The sequence below is a fragment of the Acinonyx jubatus genome, chromosome A3, assembly GCF_027475565.1.
Source record: "Acinonyx jubatus isolate Ajub_Pintada_27869175 chromosome A3, VMU_Ajub_asm_v1.0, whole genome shotgun sequence".
NCBI classification, from domain to species: domain Eukaryota; kingdom Metazoa; phylum Chordata; class Mammalia; order Carnivora; family Felidae; genus Acinonyx; species Acinonyx jubatus.
The window spans coordinates 29,431,180-29,449,499 of NC_069388.1; the positions used below are offsets into that span (position 1 = coordinate 29,431,180).

At 39.9% G+C, this 18,320-nt stretch overlaps 1 protein-coding gene across 3 annotated transcripts in view; it reads right to left on the reverse strand.

Annotated features, from left to right (window-relative positions):
• Positions 1-18,098, reverse strand: part of DNAAF9 (dynein axonemal assembly factor 9) — a 130,562-nt gene extending 112,464 nt beyond the window's left edge. For 2 of the 3 annotated variants that reach the window (XM_027069661.2, XM_027069660.2), the window contains exons 1-2: positions 17,893-18,098; positions 607-686 (exon numbers count right to left, since the gene is read on the reverse strand). In XM_027069661.2, coding sequence (XP_026925462.1) covers positions 607-686; positions 17,893-17,975 — 163 coding nt within the window. In that variant the 5' untranslated portion in view covers positions 17,976-18,098. The remainder of the gene's footprint in view (positions 1-606; positions 687-17,892) is intronic. The other variant, XM_027069659.2, reaches the window with a different exon arrangement.
• Positions 18,099-18,320: the final 222 nt, after the last annotated feature.

Genomic DNA, 18,320 nt, shown 5'->3' on the forward strand with positions numbered 1-18,320 from the left:
ATGGATATAAGTGAAAATGAGACAAAGAAGATCAATCTAATATAGAAAAATCTCCAAAATATATTGTGAAGTGAAAATTTAAAAATTAGGTTAATTACAGTATAAACAAGATGTTTCCATTTGTGTTAAAAAAAGATACAATTGACAATGTTATCTCTGGGGAGTGAAACTGGGTATCTGGTTGGTTGGGAAGCTCAGTTCATTTTCATTTGAGGATTGTCTTAATTTTTAAATTATATGATGCATTTTCATAATAAAAAAACTTAAAGAACAAATAAGTGTCCAATTCTGCTACTCTATGGTCCTGGGCAAGTCTGTTCCATCTCCTTGAGTCTCAGTATCCCCCTCTATAAAAAAGGGGACTACACTGCTCCCTTTTAAGGTTGCTGTGAGGGGAAATGAGATAACCTGCACAAAGTGCCTGCTTCATGGTTGTGGGTCCTTATCCTACTGATATCTCACCTGACCTCATTAAAACAGCAACAGATTTCAAGGGAACAAGAGCTGGAAGAAGGACACTAACCCAAGCTTATCTCACAATGACACTATTATTAATATCTTCCTTGAACAGAAGCCCAGTTGCCCCAGCTTGTTAAAAGCACTGACCTAGGATGCAGAGGATCCCATCGGGTTGAGACTTGCTGCTCTGGGTCAAGATGCTCTGAACCTGGCGGAGTCGGCTGCAGCTGCAACAAGAACAGAAACAAGCTCCTGAGTGCCAGCGCATGAAGGCATGAGGAAAAGGAAAGGGATGGAAACTGGCCCTTGCCTGGTTTTGGTATCAGAACTGTGACATGACCTGGGAAGTACTCCCTTCTCTTCTGTTTTCTGGAAGAGATTATGCAGAATGTGTCTGAAGCCTAAATCTGAACTGTTGATTACAAACTGGAGAGTCCATGGCTCTGTGGCTCACCAGAGGATGGAGCCAACGCTGGACTGGGACTCAGCAGCTGACCGAGGGCCCTCCAATGACTTCTCATTTTTGAGGATTATCAAAGAAGAGTTACCACACTGATCTGCCCTAACTGTGGTCCTCATCGGTTTGCCAAAAACAAAAATGAAAAACAGTTAAAACCAAAAAATTGGTTTAAGGACCTAAATGAAGCTCTGATTCACCATCACAACTACCCCCAAAGAGAATGTTAGCAAAGGGTACTTGTTCCCATTTCTGTGCAAGTCTATTCCCGTGGACTTAGGGATATCCCCTCCTCCCAAAGTATAAGGAGAGGCACTCCCAGACATTAATATCACTTCTAAGGACTCCATGCTCTCCATACCAACCTCTCCTCCTTCCTAGTAGTCCCAGAAAAAGGTGCTCAAGACTGATTCTGTTCAAGACTGATCACGTGATCAAGGATCAAACTGATCCTTCCACTAGGTCTCTCCCTGTCACCCCCAGGTTCAGGATGTGCCTCTACTATTCATTCCCTAACACTCCCATTAAATTTTTCCCTACAGTCAGCATATTCCCAGCCTTACCTCATTATTAACTAAGATCCTCCACAAACCAACACTAAGCGTTCCATCTAGGACAATTAGATTTCATTCCCACTCGTTGCTGAATCTGCTCCACTGCATGTCCTATACTCACCCAAGCAACCGTATTCAGCCAAACAACACTACTTCTCTTCCCTGAATGCTTTCCCCCGCCCTCTGGATTCTTTCTGATGTTTACACTCCTCAACTCATCCATTCCATGACTTAGCGGTCATTATCACTGTCTTCTATCAAGATGTTCACATATACCACCTAACATCAAAACCAGAGACAGTACTGCCAAAAAAGAGAGCTACAGACCAATATCATCATGAATATAGCTGTAAAAACCTTTAATAAATGATTAGTAATTAGAATTCAACAACATATAAAAAGAATTATACACCATGACCAAGAGGGGTTTATCCTAGGGATACAAGGCTGGTTCATTATTGATAAATCAGTCAATCATATTAACAGGCTAAAGAAGAAAAAAATCACACAATGATACAGAAAAATCATTTTCTGCACTAGTTTACAATAAAAGCCCGAATGAACTCTATTTCTGTATTGAAGCAACAAAGACATGGAAATCAAAATTAAAAATACAATGTGACCAAAATATAAATTTAACAAAACATGTATAGGATTTATGTGTTAAAAACTACAAAACAGTTATAAAGGAAACCAAAGAGGATCTAAGTAAATGGAGAGACACTGTGTTCATGGATTGGAAGACTCAAGATAGTATAAATGTCAATTCTCTCTAAATTAATGTATAGGTTTAACACAATTCCTTCAAAATCCTAGCAAGCTTTTCTGTAGATACAGACAAGATCAATCCAAAACTTACACAGAGAGGCAAAGGAACTAGAATAGCTAAAAAAATTTTGAAGAAGAAAAAATAGGGAGAGGAATCACTCTGATATTAAGAGTTACTACATAGCTAAAGTAATCAAGACTGAGTGGTACTGACTAAGAGAGAGGATCAACGGAACAGAACAGAGTTGCCAGAAATTGCCCTACACAACAGAGCCAGTTAACTTTATTTGATAAAGCTTCAAAAGCAATTCAATGGAAGAAGGATAGTCTTTTCAATAAATGGTGTTAAAGCAAATGGATATCCACAGACAAAAACACGAACCTCAACCTAAATTTTGTACCTTACACAAAAATTAACTCAAGATAAATCACAGATTTAAAATTTTAAATGTGAAATTATAAAATATTTAGAAGGTAACAGAAGAAAATATTCAGAACTTAAAATCTGATGAAATTCTTAGACTTGATACCAAAAGTATAATGCATGAAAGAAAAAAAAAAAATCAATAAATTTGACTTCATCCAAATTGTAAACTTTTGCTTTGTGAAAGATCCTGTTGAGAGAATAAGACAAAGTACAGATTGGCAATATGTATTTGCATATCGCATATCTGACTAAGTAGAATAAAGAACACTCCAACAGTAAAAAAATTAAAATCCAATTAGAAAATGGGCAAAAGGTATGAAGAAACATTTCCTCAAAGAGGATATAGAGATGGCAGATAAACACCTGAAAACATGTTCTGCATCATTATCTATTAGGGAAATGCAAATTAAAACCACAATGAGATATTACTATGTATCTACTAGAAAAGCTAAAATAACAAACAGTGATAATAGGAAAACGCTGGGAAGGATTCAGAGAAACTGGATCATCCATACATTTCTGAAGGAAATTAAAGAAGATACCAATAATGGAAACACATCCATGTTCATGCACTGGAAGACTTCTTATTGTTACACTGTCAATACTACAGAAAGTGATCTACAGATTCAGCATAATCCCTACCAAAACCCTAATGATGCTTTTTGTAGAAATGGAAAAATCTATCCTAAAATTCAAGGGACCCAGAATAGTCAAAAGCATATTGAAATGGACAAAGCTGAAAGACACAATTCCCAATTACAAAAGTAACTACAAAGCTATGGTAATCAAAACAGTGTGGTACTGGCATCAAGATAGACATATTGACAATGGAATAGAACAGAGAACTCAGAAATAAACTCCTTTTGTGACTGGCTTATTTCACTCACTATAATATCCTCATGGTCAAATGATTTTTCACAAGGGTACTAAGACCATGCACTGAGAAAGGACAATTTTTTCAATAAATGGCTTTGGAGACACTGTATATCCACATGCAAAAGAATGAATCTGGACCATTACATCATAAATAAAATTTAACTCAAAACAGAAAAAAAGACCTAAATGTTAACCTGAAACTATAAAACTTTTAGAAGAAAACATATGGGAAAAACCTCATGAAACTGGATTTGGCAACAATTTATTGCTATGACACTAAAAGTACATACAACAAAATAAAAAATATGTAAATTAGATTTTATCAAAATTAAAAACTATGTTCATCAAAGGATACAATCAACAGAGTGAAAAGGCAGCCCGCAGAATGGGAGGAGATATTTGCAAATCACGTATCTGAAAAAAGGTTAATATCCAGAATATAGAATTCCGAAGGAAATTAAAGAAGACACCAATAACGGAAACACATCCATGCTCATACACTGGAAGACTTCACATTGTTAAGCTATATATGTAATTCCGGACATTAGCCTCTTACATATAAAGCACTCCTACAATTCAACCATACACATGCAAAAAAAAAAAAAGCAACAAAAACATTCAAAATGGGCAAAAGACTTGAATATACATTTCTCCAAAGAAGATACACAAATGGCCAATAAGCACATGAAAAGAAGCTCAACATCACTAATCATAAAGGAAATGCAGATCAAAACCACAAAGAGATACCATTCCCACACAAATTAGGATAGTTACTATTAAAAAGAAAACAACAAGCAAGGATGGTGGGAAAACTGGAACCTTTGGGCATTGTTGGTGGGAACCTAAAACAGTGTAGCCGCCATGGAAAATGATATGACAATTCCTCAAAAATTAAAAATTGAGGGGCAGGGGGAGGGAAAAATGAAAAACAGATTACCCTGTAACCCAGCAATTTCACTTCTGGGAATATATAGAAAAAAAAAATGAAAACAAGGATTTGAAGAAATATTTGTATACCCATGTTCAGAGCAGCATTATTTACTACAGTCGAAAGGTAGAAGCAAATATCTATCAACAGATGAATAAACAAACTCTGCTATATACATACAGTGGAATATTATTCAATCTTAAAAGGAAGGAAATTCTGAGACTTGCTAAAAACATGGATGAACCTTGAGGACATTATAATAATGAAAAATAAGCCATTCATAAAAAGACAAATATCACATGATTCCATTTATGAGATATACTTACTATATTCAAATTTATAGAGACATAAAGTAGAGTGGTAGTGTTGAGCTGGGGCAAAGAGGTGGGGTTACTGTTTAACAGGTACAGAGCTTTATAAGATGAAAACAATTCTGTGGGTGAATAGTGGGATTATAGCACAACAATATGAATTACTTAATGTTGCTAAATTGCATTTAAAGATGGTTAAGATGGTATATTTTGTTATAGTTATTTTACCACAATTAAAAAAAATTGGGGTGCCTGGGTGGCTCAGTCAGTTAAGTGACTGACTTCAGCTCAGGTCATGATCTCACAGCTCTCAAGTTCAAGCCCCACGTTGGGCTCTGTGCTGACAGCTCAGAGCCTAGAGCCTGCTTCGGGTTCTGTGTCTCTGTCTCTGTCTCTGTCTGTGTCTCTCTCTCTCTCTCTCTCTCTCTCTCTCTCTCTCTCTGCCCCTCCCCCACTCACTGTCTGTCTGTCTCTCTCTCAAAAATAAATAGAAACATTAAAAAAAATTTTTTTTAATTTAAGTTAAAAAAAGTCAATGTCATGTAAAACAAAAAGAACAAACAGGGAGAATGCTTCTAATGTGAGAGATTAAATAATAATAATCTAATGTAAAAACCTTAATTTCATTAAAAACAAAAACAGAGAAAGAGCCATGAGACATCTGAGAAAATTTGATGGTAGTAAGGAATTACTATTAATTTTTTTAGGTGAGATGTTATTGTGATTATACCTAGAATGCCCCCCCCCCCTTTTTTTAAAGCAGATACATGAGAAAGTACTTAGAAGTGTCATGATGTCTATAACTCACTTGAAAAGGGTTTAACAGAAAACAAGAATGAGGAAAAGAAAAATAAAGATAACATACATGGCAAAATGTTAAAAATTATTGACTCAAAGTGGTGGGTATATCAAGTATTCACTGTACTACTACTCTTTTACCTTTACTGTATTATTTGAACATTTTCTTAATAAAAATCTGGGGATGAAGGTAAGAGGGTCACACGGAGTAACTTTAGGGTTTTTAGAAGTAGCACAACAGAAACTGCAAGATAATCAAGATTAAAGGTAAGAAAGCTTCTTTCCTTGGGAAATTATCTGCCTCTCCCCCACCTTTTCATATTTAATACAAGACCAATCTTGCAATCATTCTCTACACCAATTTCATCAAGTTGGTCCTTTGGCCCATTTCCTAACCCAAATGAACAGCAGTCGACTGACTGCCAAGGGTACCAAGAGCTCTTTGATTTTCAAACTAACAACGAACGAGCCAGTGACAAAAAGCATGAATAGGTCATGTGACCAGGAAACAAACAGCTCCCCAACTACTGCTGTGGAAAGCCAAGACAATACTGAGAACAGGAGCAAAAAGCATTTCTTTTCCACAAGTAGCTTGGCCAAATAAAGTGGAAGCATATAAAATGTAGAAAGACCTTCCTTTTCCCAGAGTAAGACATTTTCCTAATTAGTATCTCTTTTCTTGTCAAATGAGTAAAACTAAATTGTTCTTTCCTCTATACATTTTCCTGCTTCCCAAATTTAATTTTTAACCAGAACATAGCCTATTATTTGTCACTAAACCATTAAACTTGTCACTTATTGAAATACTTACTTATTAAAAAAAAACCTAGTTAAGTATAGAGAAAACCACAATCACCCGTATTCCCAGCACCCAGAGTTAGTCTCTATTATTAACATTTTGGCATACTTGCTTTTATCTACCTTAGTACCACATGTAAAATACGTATTATCCTTTTTTTGATGAAAAAAAAAATGGAATATTACAAAAGTAACTAAAATTGTCATTGTTCCTCACCCCCAGAATTCACCACTCATCTTGCTGTATATCCACCAGTCTTTTTTTTAATAGAAACTTTCAAACATATACCAAGTCCGGCAAGAGCACTGCCCTCTAGCTTTTAGGTCTACCTGAGCACAGCTGGCACATCCTGGGTAGATGGCCTGTGGTCACCACTACTTTACAAAGTTCCTCTTTTAGAATACTTGTAGTCTCAGCAGATGCTGAGGTTTATGTCAAATGTGTTATGTCAAAGGTTATGTCAAAAACATAATGAGGTTTATGTCAAATATGTCACTTGTATGCTATACTTTATTTCTAACTTTCCTTGGATTCAGACTCAAAATCTAGACATGATAGTTGACAAACTGAAGAAGCCAAGACCCAAACAGAAGCAGTTTACCCAAAATCACAAGGCTGAGTAAAGATTAGCAACCCCAGAACGTGAGCCACCATCAGATACCCTAAGTCTGAACTTTTCCTTTCTGCTACCCCTCAGTGATTTCCTGACAATAAAGTTTGCCACAAAACAGTAATTCTGAATTCTAAAGTCATCTATTTTTCCCATCTTCAGTTAATTCACTGGTCACTGCTTTTACAAGTTACCATATACATGGCCAGGTATATTTTCCTGTTTATATTTCATTATCCTGGGTCCCTGGAAGTGAAGGAAAAAAAACCTGAAAATTTTGTTTTTGCCCATTTTTTCTCCATAAGTTATGTTAACTTTTTTATTTTCAAAATTAAACAATTAATGAATATACTGTCCTTATATTCTGTAATGCTTTGTGTTTGGATTGTTTTACAAAGTGAATCCTCACACCAATCTGATTCACCCTATAATAGAAAACTGTGAACAATTTAGTGTGAATCTCTCAGTAACATAGTTTGGGTGAGGCTTTTTTCAGAGGTGGACTGTTTTTACATGAAATCATAATCATGAGATATGTAACTGCTCTGCAACATGCTTTTTTCACTTAACATTATACATTAAGATCTTTCCAAGTTAGTACATAGAACTCAACTGCATTTTTTTTTATTTTTTTTTTAACATTTTATTTATTTTTGAGACAGAGAGAGACACAGCATGAACGGGGCAGGGGCAGAGAGAGAGGGAGACACAGAATCGGAAGCAGGCTCCAGGCTCTGAGCCATCAGCCCAGAGCCCGACGCGGGGCTCGAACTCGCGGACCGCGAGATCGTGACCTGAGCTGAAGTTGGACGCTCAACCAACTGAGCCACCCAGGCGCCCCTCAACTGCATTTTTAAAAGTGCTGTACTGTATTCTTTTTTTTAGCCACTATGAACATTCAGGACATTTGTTATTTTTGCAATAGCAACAATGCTTCAAAGAATAACTATATCCATCTTTGGCATAAGTACAAAAGTTTCTGCAAGGTAGAGACCTAAAAAGTAGCACTGGCAAGTTGAGGTATCCGCATTTAAAATTTTGATAGATCTTGCCAAATTGTTTTCTAAAAAGAGTCACCTACATATACCAGAATACCTGTTCCCCACAACTTTCTAAACCATGTGTTATCACTTTTCAATTAATGTTAATGGTTAGAGTTATTATCATAATTTACATTTTTCCCTAATCACTAGAGAGGCTGTCAAATGTTTTACTGATCATCTATATTTCTTTTTCTATGAATGCCTACTTTTTTTTTTTTTGGTTTATTTTTGAGACAGAGTGTGCACGTGTGGGGGAGGGGCAGAGAGCGAAAGAGGATCCAAAGCAGGCTCTGTGCTGACAGTAGAGAGCTCAATGTGGGCTCGAACTCAAGAACCTTGAGATCATGACCAGAGCCTAAATCAGATGCTCAATCAACCAGCTGAGCCACCCAGTCACCCCTGTGAATGCCCATTCTTGTTCATTACCCATTTTCTGTTTAGTCATGGGGGGTCTGAATAATTTATATATTCCATCATATTTTAAAAATTGTGTTTTGGTCATATGTTGCAAGTATTTTCTCTAAACTTCTAGACTTTATTTATGGTATCTTTCACACAGGAGCTGTCAAGTTTTACAGAACTAAATTTGCCTAACTCTACTTTTAGGCTTAGGAGTTTTATGTCTTCCTTTTGTGTCTTCCCCACTCACTATTATTTAAAAAATAATAAAATGCCAATTTTTCCATTTTATTTGTGTGTGTATTTTAAACATTTATCTCTTTATTCCTATGAAATTTGTTTTACTTTTGTGAAGCAGGAATATAACTGTATTTTTCCTCCAAAATATAAATGATTGTCCCAAGACTACATATTATTCCTTTTAATCCTTTGATCTAGAATGACAGTTTTAGTATATGATAAATTATTATATAAAGCTGGATCCACATTTTCAAACTTTATTTGATCTATTTACCTATTCTCACAGAAATAGTACATTTAAAACAATAATCAGAGTTTTATGTTATTACTTGAACTTTGTTAATAGATTATTTTTATCTGATCTGATTATTTTTATCTGATATTTTTATCTGATAGTGCACGTCCTTCTATCATTGTTTCAAAGAGTCTATGGCTTTTATTGAACATTTTCTCTTTACGATGAATTATAAAATCAGCTTGTCAAGTTCCAGAAAAATTCCCACTGAGAATTTATATTGTGATCATACAATCTGGTCAGCACTGAGCTCCCCACTCAGGAACATGATATATCTCTCCATTCATTCCTCTCCTGTTTTACGTACTTCTGTCAAGTTTTATATTTTTATTTATGTAAGTTTTACACATTCCTTATTAAGTTGACTCCTAGATATTTTACAGCTTTTGTTCCCATTTTGAATGTGATCTTGAGTCCATTACCTTTTTCAAACAATTTGATAAACTCTTATTAGTTCTAATGGTTTTACCTATTACCATAGTTTTCCAAATAGTAAATCATAGCAATTTTATCTCTTTTCAATACTTACAGCTTTTAACCCAACTCATTAATTCTTCACATTTTTTTTAATGTTTTATTTATTTTTGAGAGAGAGAGAGAGAGAGAGAGAGAGCGAGAGTGAGCACACGGGAGGGACAGAGAGAGGGAGACCCAGAATCTGAAGACAGGATCCAGACTCTGAGCTAGCTGTCAGCACAGCCAGACGCAGGCCTGAACCCATGAACCCATGAATCAGGAAATCATGACCTGAGCCGAAGTCAGATGCTTAACCGACTGAGCCACCCAGGTGCCCCAAAAGAAGCTATTGTAGGACTTCCAGGGTTTAAGAAACTTGGCTCTGAGTTAAAGTGGCAATTATTTACCCCCCTTGCAAAACTAGAGACTTGAGGGGGCACTGGCTGGCTCAGTAGTGCAGCACATGACTCCTGATCTAGGAGTCTTGAGTTTGAGCCCCACGTTGGGTGTAGAGATTACTAAAAAAATAAACTTATGGATGCCTGGGTGGCTCAGTCGGTTAAACGTCCGACTTCGGCTCAGGTCATGATCTCACGATTTGTGGGTTCAAGCCCCACATCAGGCTCTGTGCTGACAGCTCAGAGCGTGGAGGCTGCTTTGGATTCTGTCTCCCTCTCTCTCTGCCCTTCCCCCCCCCAATAAATAAACATTATAAATAAATAAACTTAAAAAAAACACAGAATAAAACAACAACAAAAAACTAGAGACTTGGAAGAAAGGCAAGAAGACAGGATGTGTAGCAACGCAAGAAACGTCATTTCCTACTGGTATCTTTGCTGTAGCAATAACTTACAATGGAAAAAGCAAAGCCAACATTACCACTGTCATGGTCAAAACATGATTAACCACTGACTATAAGTGATATAAACTCAAAGTGATTTACACACTGATAAACTGAGATACACACATAAGATATGAACGAGAAATGCACTGGCATCATCAACTATTTAAATGACCTTCATTTTCTCCCAGCACTTTGGTGCAGCTCACCAAAACTGTTAGTAATCCTAAGTAATGTAACTTTCATTCCAGGATGCTACCTCACTGAGGGAGAGACAATCACCTCATCCATATCCATTCTCCCCTTCTTTTTCACTCACAGTACCCCAATTTTATTTGGGGCAAGCAATGGTGCAGTTCCTCTGCTTCTAGGGCTGACCAATGAGACATGCAGAAGCTATCATGTGGAAGCTTCTGGGGAAACTCTCTGAAGAGAAAGAATCAACTTAACTAGGAGAGCTGTCCTTTCTCTTTCCCCTTGCCTGACAGACATGATAGCTGGAGTTCTTCCAGTGATTTTGTGACCATGAAGCCATGGAATCCACTTGCTAAGAATACCAAAATACACAGAAGAGGCCTGGTTCCCTCCCTGATGACTTTATACCAGGACTAGCCTACACTCCTTAGACAAACATCTTTTTTAAGAAAAAATAACCCCCCAAGTTAAGTCATTATTGTTAAGCATCTTGGACCAGCTAGCAAACATAGTTCCTGATAGGCCACATTATCTAAAATGGTTAAAACTGGTGACCATTTGCAATTCATGTCTACACATATTTCATAAACTAGGGTGTACAAAATACTCCACAAACTAAATTCAAGGACTTCATAAAATGCTACCTACCACACATGGAAAATGTTATCTGGAAGTCTGTTCTCATGATACTCTAGTGGAACAACATCTTATTTTCCATTTTCTTCCTCTTCTCTGGCTTTCTCTGAGCATTTCCTCACACAATCTGCTCTTTGTAAAGTCAGTTTCACAAGTCTTCATTCAGAAAGCATCCACAATTATTTTCCCTCACTTCTTTGACTATTAAATGCATGCCAAATCTAAATGCAATGTGGGATCTTTGGATCTTGGAGTAGAAAAAAAGACATTAGTGGGAAAACTGGGGAAACTCAAATAAATAGTCTGGAATACTAAAAGCCAAGTAAACAAAAGTTACTTAGTAAACTAAAGCACTATACCAGGATTTTGATAAATGAAGATGGTTATACATAAGATGTTAACATCAGAGTAAGCTGGATAAGGGCTATATAGGAACACTCTACCATATCTGCAACTCATCTATAAATCTAAAATCATTTCAAAATAAGAAGCTGAAAATAAAAAACATACCAAGTGAACTGACTTTTCCTCAAACCGGGGCTCAAAATCACAGATAAAACTTTTTTTAGTATTTAAAAAAAATTTTTTTTAATGTTTATTTTTGAGAGAGAAAGAGAAAAAGAGTGTGAGTAGGGGAGGGGCAGAGAGAGAGGGAGACACAGAATCCGAAGCAGGCTCCAGGCTCTGAGCTGTCAGCACAGAGCCCAATGCAGGGCTCGAACTCACAAACTATGAGATCATGACCTAAGCCAAAGTTGGACACTTAACCAACTGAGCCACCCAATATTTATTTATTTCTGGGGTGGGGAGGAACAGAGAGAGAGAGAGAGAGAGAGAGAGAGAGAGAGAGAGAGAGAATGAGCAGGGGAGGGGCAGAGAGAGAGACAGAATCCCAAGCAGGCTCCACATTCCCAGCACAGAGCCCAACTCAGGCCTAGATCCCATAAACCGTGAAAACATGACCTGAGCCAAAATCAAGAGTCGGATGCTTAACCGACTGAGACACCCACATATAAAATTTTTAAACACCCCAGCTGCAGACTCTGCTTTTTCTGTTCTTTTTCTTTAAACTTTCAGGGCAAAAACAACAATAATTTAAGCTGTGTAACTCTGGAGGGCATCTGCATCTCATTCACTCCCTTCTCTAAAAATTAGAACATCATAGACAAGCCCAAGAGTTAGGAAACATTATCAAGATACTGTGCACTATTAATGCCACAGTATTCACTAAATAAGAGTCCTCAGTACACAGTCATCCTAGACACAAGTAAAAAGACAAATACTCAGACCTCAACCTCTGGGCCAGAAATAAGACAACCATCTTTGCTTCTATAGACACCACACCAAGCCTCCCTGGCCAGCATCTAAGTATAGGAGGTAAAGCTTTGCATTTTCAGATATACAAAGTCATAGCCTTGCTTTGCATTCTGAGTTTCCTTAAGGCAGGATTATGTGTACAATAGTAATTATTACTTCTGTAGATCTGTAAACTACAAGAGTACCATGTGTATTGGCCACTGGCCAATATGTATCACCTGAAGAAGTAACTTGTTTCTGTGAGACTTTACCAAAGTGCACTATATACAGCATCACTATGGTGAACCACTTCTCACCATCTAGCTCACATATGATTCTTCATTCTCTGAACACTCCTGAAATTTAACATAGCCCACAGCTTCAACTGTAATTACTCTCTATTCATTCAATAAATAATTCATGCAAGCAATATCTCATAATAGCTTACAACAGCAATTCATATTTAGTGAATGCTGTCTATGTGCCAGACACTGATCTAAGTACCAGGGTAAGCAATGTGGGAAATGGTAATACAAAATGGTTCCAGCCCTTTGGTAATTTCCAGAGGTAACAAAGAAAGCCCTTCCTATGAGTCCCTTATAGAGGATCCCCAGCACAGGAACCCCTTAATCAGACTGCTTTGCTAGAGCACATCTTCCAGTGTTTTTTTGTTTGTTTGTTTGTTTGTTTTAAGAGAGAGAAAGCGCACCTACGTGTGCATGAAGGGTGGAGAGGGGCAGAATGAGGGGGAGAGAATCCCCAGTAGGCTCCACGCTCAGCGCAGAACTCAACGCGGGGCTCAATCCCATGACTGTGGGATCATGACCTGAGCTGAAATCGACTTGGATGCTCAACTGACTGAGCCACCCAGGTGCCCCCTGCCAGCGGGCTTCTTAATAAAGGGTGCATGGAAGGTCAAACTTTGAGAATTTGCATGTGTGAAATGTCTTCATCCTTCATCTGCCTGAGAGTATGCCTGGATACAGAATTCTAGGTAGGAATCCATTTTCCCTCAGAAGGCACTGCTTCTCCATTAGCTTCTAGTTTCCAATTTTGCTACAATACTATGATTCCTGACTCTATGTGATTTGTCTTTATAGTGCTCAAAAATTTCATGATGTTCTACCTTGGCATGGATATTTTTAAATTAGTTGTGCTGGACTAATGGTGAGTCCTTTTAATCTGGAAACTCATGTCTTCTGGTTTTGAGAAAATTAATTAATTAAACTTTTTGCTTTATTTTATTTTGGCTGATTTCTCCATGTCATCCAACAATAACTACCCGTTATCCCTTCTTCCACTATCCCTTCTTGTTATAAATACCTACAAACCTCTGGGTCATTCGGTTCTCTACATTCCCTAAAGATTTTTAGCTTCTCGATCACCAGCCCACCAGCATTTGGGTCCATACACTCACCAAAGATGAACTGTCCATGTACCTATCTAGTCTGAGACCAGTGTATCCATTTATGTCCTAGACCCTATTCCCTCTCACCTGCTCAAGGACTTCACCCCTGCAATTTTCCCTTCTCTCTCTTTAATCACCAATTTGCCTCTCTGTACGCCATCATTACTAATCAACTTCAAACATTTTCAGATGGATTATAATGTCTGCCCACCTAAAACCAAAAAGAACTCTAACACTTCCACTCTTCCAACCACAGCCCTATTACTCTGCCCTTATAGCCACACCCTATTATTTTGCTGTCTGTCATAGCCATACCCATAGGGCTCTGCTCTTCAATTCTTGAAACAACATCATTATGGCTATCTATACTCACCGTCTTCAGTTCTTCTCCCATTTTTTCTTAAACCCGCTGCACCAAACCTGTTCTTGTCAAGGTCACAGATGACCTCCATGTTAACAAATCTAATGGTCTATTCTTAGTCTCACCAGCTCATCAACAGTATCCGTCATTTGGCTTTCCATGATTGTCGTGTATTTTTTTCCTATCTCAAAAGTAGGAAGCCACTGTCCATTATGGTTTCCAAACTGGAAACCACTTCTACACTGTCTTTCCTATATGGAATATCCCAGGGCTTGGATGCTGGTCTTCTTCTCTATCTACATTTACTCCCTGGATCTCTACCCAGTCTCATAGATAAAATAAAAATGTGGGAGTCATCAGCATGGTAGTTCCAGAACGTCCCAGTCTTTCTCCTCAACTCCAGATCTAATATCTCCATCTGGATATCTATTAGGCAACTCAAAATGAATAAAGCCAAAACTGAACTCTATTTTCTCTACAAACCTGCTCTAATTCCAGTGTTTCCAGTATAGGTAATGGCAACCTCATCCTTCCAACAGTTGAGCTCAAAACCGACTATGCCTTCCAACATTATTGTTCCTTCAGCCCTTTTTCTTCTCAACACTCTTTATTATGATTTTTGCTATTTCTCTTTCCACTTATAAAGGAGCTCTTTGAGGGCAGGGCCTGCCTTGTCTGAATCCACAACACCTAGCACAGGTGATATATGTATAAAGACCAGTAAAATTTAAACTAATAAACAAGTCCTGAGCAGGATCAGGTCTCTCTGCAGAAAAAGATTTTTGAAAGAGGAAAGCATATTTCAGCTATTTCCACTGGTTCCTTAGTACAAGTCAAGATAGTTACTTGGTAATAACTCCAAAATCTCAGTGGCTTCAAACAATGAAGGTTTACTACTTGCTCTACATGTCAAACATAGGTTACCTGGAGGTTTGCTCTGGGGTACCAGACTAATGGACAAGCCACCAGCTGAAGCACTAACAGTCACCATAAGAGAGGGAAAGATAGTGGCAAATTACACACCAGAAGCTTTTACCATTTCTGAGCACACTTCACTCATCAAAGACAACTCATAAGGCCATACCCAACTTCAAGGGGGCAAGAAAGTATAATTGCAGCACATGCCCAGGAGGTGGAAGCCAAAAATAGTTGATGGGCAACAATGATGACTACCATATCCTGATAAAGAAGCTTCTAGTTCTAAGTATCATTTTAACTCCTGATCTCTATTCTCCATCTGTGAAAATGAACTCCACTGCTAGAAGAGAACCACACACTTGCAAAGTACTATCTATGGGTCTTTAGGAATGTGACTTCACCAGTTAGGCCTGCCTCTCTCATCAGTCAGGCGTCAGAGTGCAGCAAAGCAGCCAAATATGGGTGACAGGAAAGTGCTAAGCCCATACCTGCCATTCAATGCCCGAAGTCAGGAAAAGGCTTAAATGAGTAAGAAAAGCATGTTCAGTTCTGTGGAGGTAGGATAAAGGAGGGGAACCTTGACTAAATTTCTTTTACCAAAGGTATATAGGACAGCCAGGCCTTGCGGTTCCTTGCACTATCCTTTGAGGACTAACAAGTTTCACTCAAACCACTTAAGATTCAGAGTTTATGATTAACAACATTAATCTAACATAAAAATACTAATTTAAAAAAATGCTGTGCACTGTCATGCTCCTAGAAACAAGAAAGGCAGCAGTTAGAGATGGATTTCACTGAGAAGCTTTTTTTTTTTTTAACGTTTATTTATTTTTGAGGCAGAGAGAGACAGAGCATGAACAGGGGAGGGTCAGAGAGAGAGAGAGGGAGACACAGAATCCAAAACAGGCTCCAGGCTCTGAGCTGTCAGCACAGAGCCCGACTCGGGGCTTGAACTCACGAACCATGAGATCATGACCTGAGCCGAAGTCGGTCGATCAACCGACTGAGCCACCCAGGCGCTCCTCACTGAGAAGCTTTTTTCTCCTAAAAGTTTCAAAGACTCAAGATTCCTAAGCTGAAGATGATCTAGGATCAACCCCACGTCCACACAGAGCTTAGATTTAATGGATGGCTGCTTTAAATTCTAAAGTGTTCTGTGCAGGAGTGTCTATCTAGTTTAGCAGGTAGAGCATGCAACTCTTGATCTCAGGGTCACGAGTTCAAGCCCACTGTTCGGAATGGAGCCTACTTAAAAAAAAAAAAAGTATCCTCCACAGTTTCTATTCTGTACAGAGTTCAAATATTTTCTAACAGTGAAAGTGGCTGCCAGAAATGTTAGGACAGATTGGAGATGGTTACCATAAGCAGCTAAACACTTGGAACACAAGGAATTCCACTGAAGGGCAGAGCAGGAGTTCCAACAATGTCACCTGCCAAATTTGAAGCAAATTAGGACTCCCAAATGCAAATGGGTATCGAGCCCTACCTCCTCCATTCTTTATTCACTCAACAAATGTGCATTAGTTGCTGGGGTGGGGGAAGGAATGCCAGGAAGTAAGAGAGATACAGGATTCTAAGATTTAGTTCTTGCTCTCCGTGAATTTGTTCTTGTTAAAACAAAACAAAAACAAAACAGATTGGCGAGCAAAAAGTTAAAAATACAATGCTTTAAGTACCGTAACAAGAATACAAGAAAAGCCATTTTAACATATAAGTTAACAGCTTCCTTTCAAGGGAACATATTTTCTTTGCTAAACTGCTAAAATACAGAAAAAGGAAAACAAAAAATCGCTCTTCTGATTTAATGACAGTTTAGCAGTCCCAAAGCCCATTCCGCTCTCTCTCCTTTCTTCCCTCTCAACGATCTCGGCCGCAAATGCTCCTTCATTCCAATCTCCGTTCTCTGCGGGCGGCCCCATAACAGCTCCATCGCAAACAATGCCCAGACTATCAAGGTCAGGCCCAAAGGCACTGGGAGCAGAAATCGGAAATGGGTCTTCCTTTAACCAAAGGGGGCGGGGACCCTCCCCAATATCCCCATACCGAAGCACCCAGAGGCTCGGTCTCTAACCTCAGGGGCTTGGGGTCTGCCAATTCCTCAGGGGTTGGGGTCCGCTAATTTCGGGAGTTCTGGCCTCTTTTTCCTATTTGTCCGGTTAGTTTTCTCTCCTGCGAGCCTAATGACCTCCACCTTCCCCCAACCTGAGCTCCCTATTGTGGAATGAGGGAGCGTCGCGATGCAGGATGGGGCCTGGGGAGGTGGGGGAATGCGCAATAAGGAAGATGCTGTCAGCGTGTGTATATGCAGGGGGCGGGAGGGGGGCACTCTTTAGGGACGCGGCTGTCAAGGGAAAGGCTCTAGAGAAGACCTACTGTAGGAGAGATTTATACGGAAGTCGTTTCTGGGGGAACCTAATTGGGGGTTATATCCAGGGGAATACTGTGGGGGGGGGTCTCCATAGATAACCTTTTCTGGGGGAAATATTCCAAGGGGAAGGCAAATGAGTTACGCATAGAGAACCCACTGCGGAGGTTCTCCACAGGGAAATCTTTTCTGGGAGAAACCTACGGAGGCGGAGATGTCATAGTAGGGGGTCTCTATAGAGGAGACGCTGTGGAGTTGTCTACAGTGGAGCCATTGTGGGAGCCGCTACACACGGCGCCGTTCCTGGGGAAACGTTTCTCTGGCAGCCGTTTAGGGAAAACCATCTGCAAGGAAGCCATGTCGGACCACGCCCTGCGGCGGGAGGCGTCGCCAGACCCCAACAGTCCGCAACCCCCAGCCCGGCCTCCCCTCTGCGGCATCGGCCCGCGTACCTGACGGAGGGCGACCCGCGGCCGGGGCCGCCGGGGAACCGCCCGCGGAGTAGCCCCAGCCGGTGCGGGGGATACACGTCCATGGCGGCGGAGGAGGACGCTGCGGCTGCGAGGGTCGCTCAGGCCCGCGGGGCAGCTCCAGGCCCGCGGCTGCCGGGCGGGGCGGCTGGGCGTGCCGGGTGGGCGGGGGGCGCGGCGCGCGGGGGGCACGTCGAGGCGGGGGCGGGGCCGGAGGCGCGCGCAGAGCGTGGATGGGGGCGTCGGCACCCGCTGGGATGAGGGTGGGCGCACCGCCGCAGGGCCGTGCCCTCCTTAAGCTGCGAGGCGGCCCGGCGGGACGTTGGGAATGCCGGTCCCTACGGTGAGGGCTTCCACGCCAGGGCTCTGCCCTGTCCTCAGATCCCGCATCATAGAGTGGGACTCTGCTG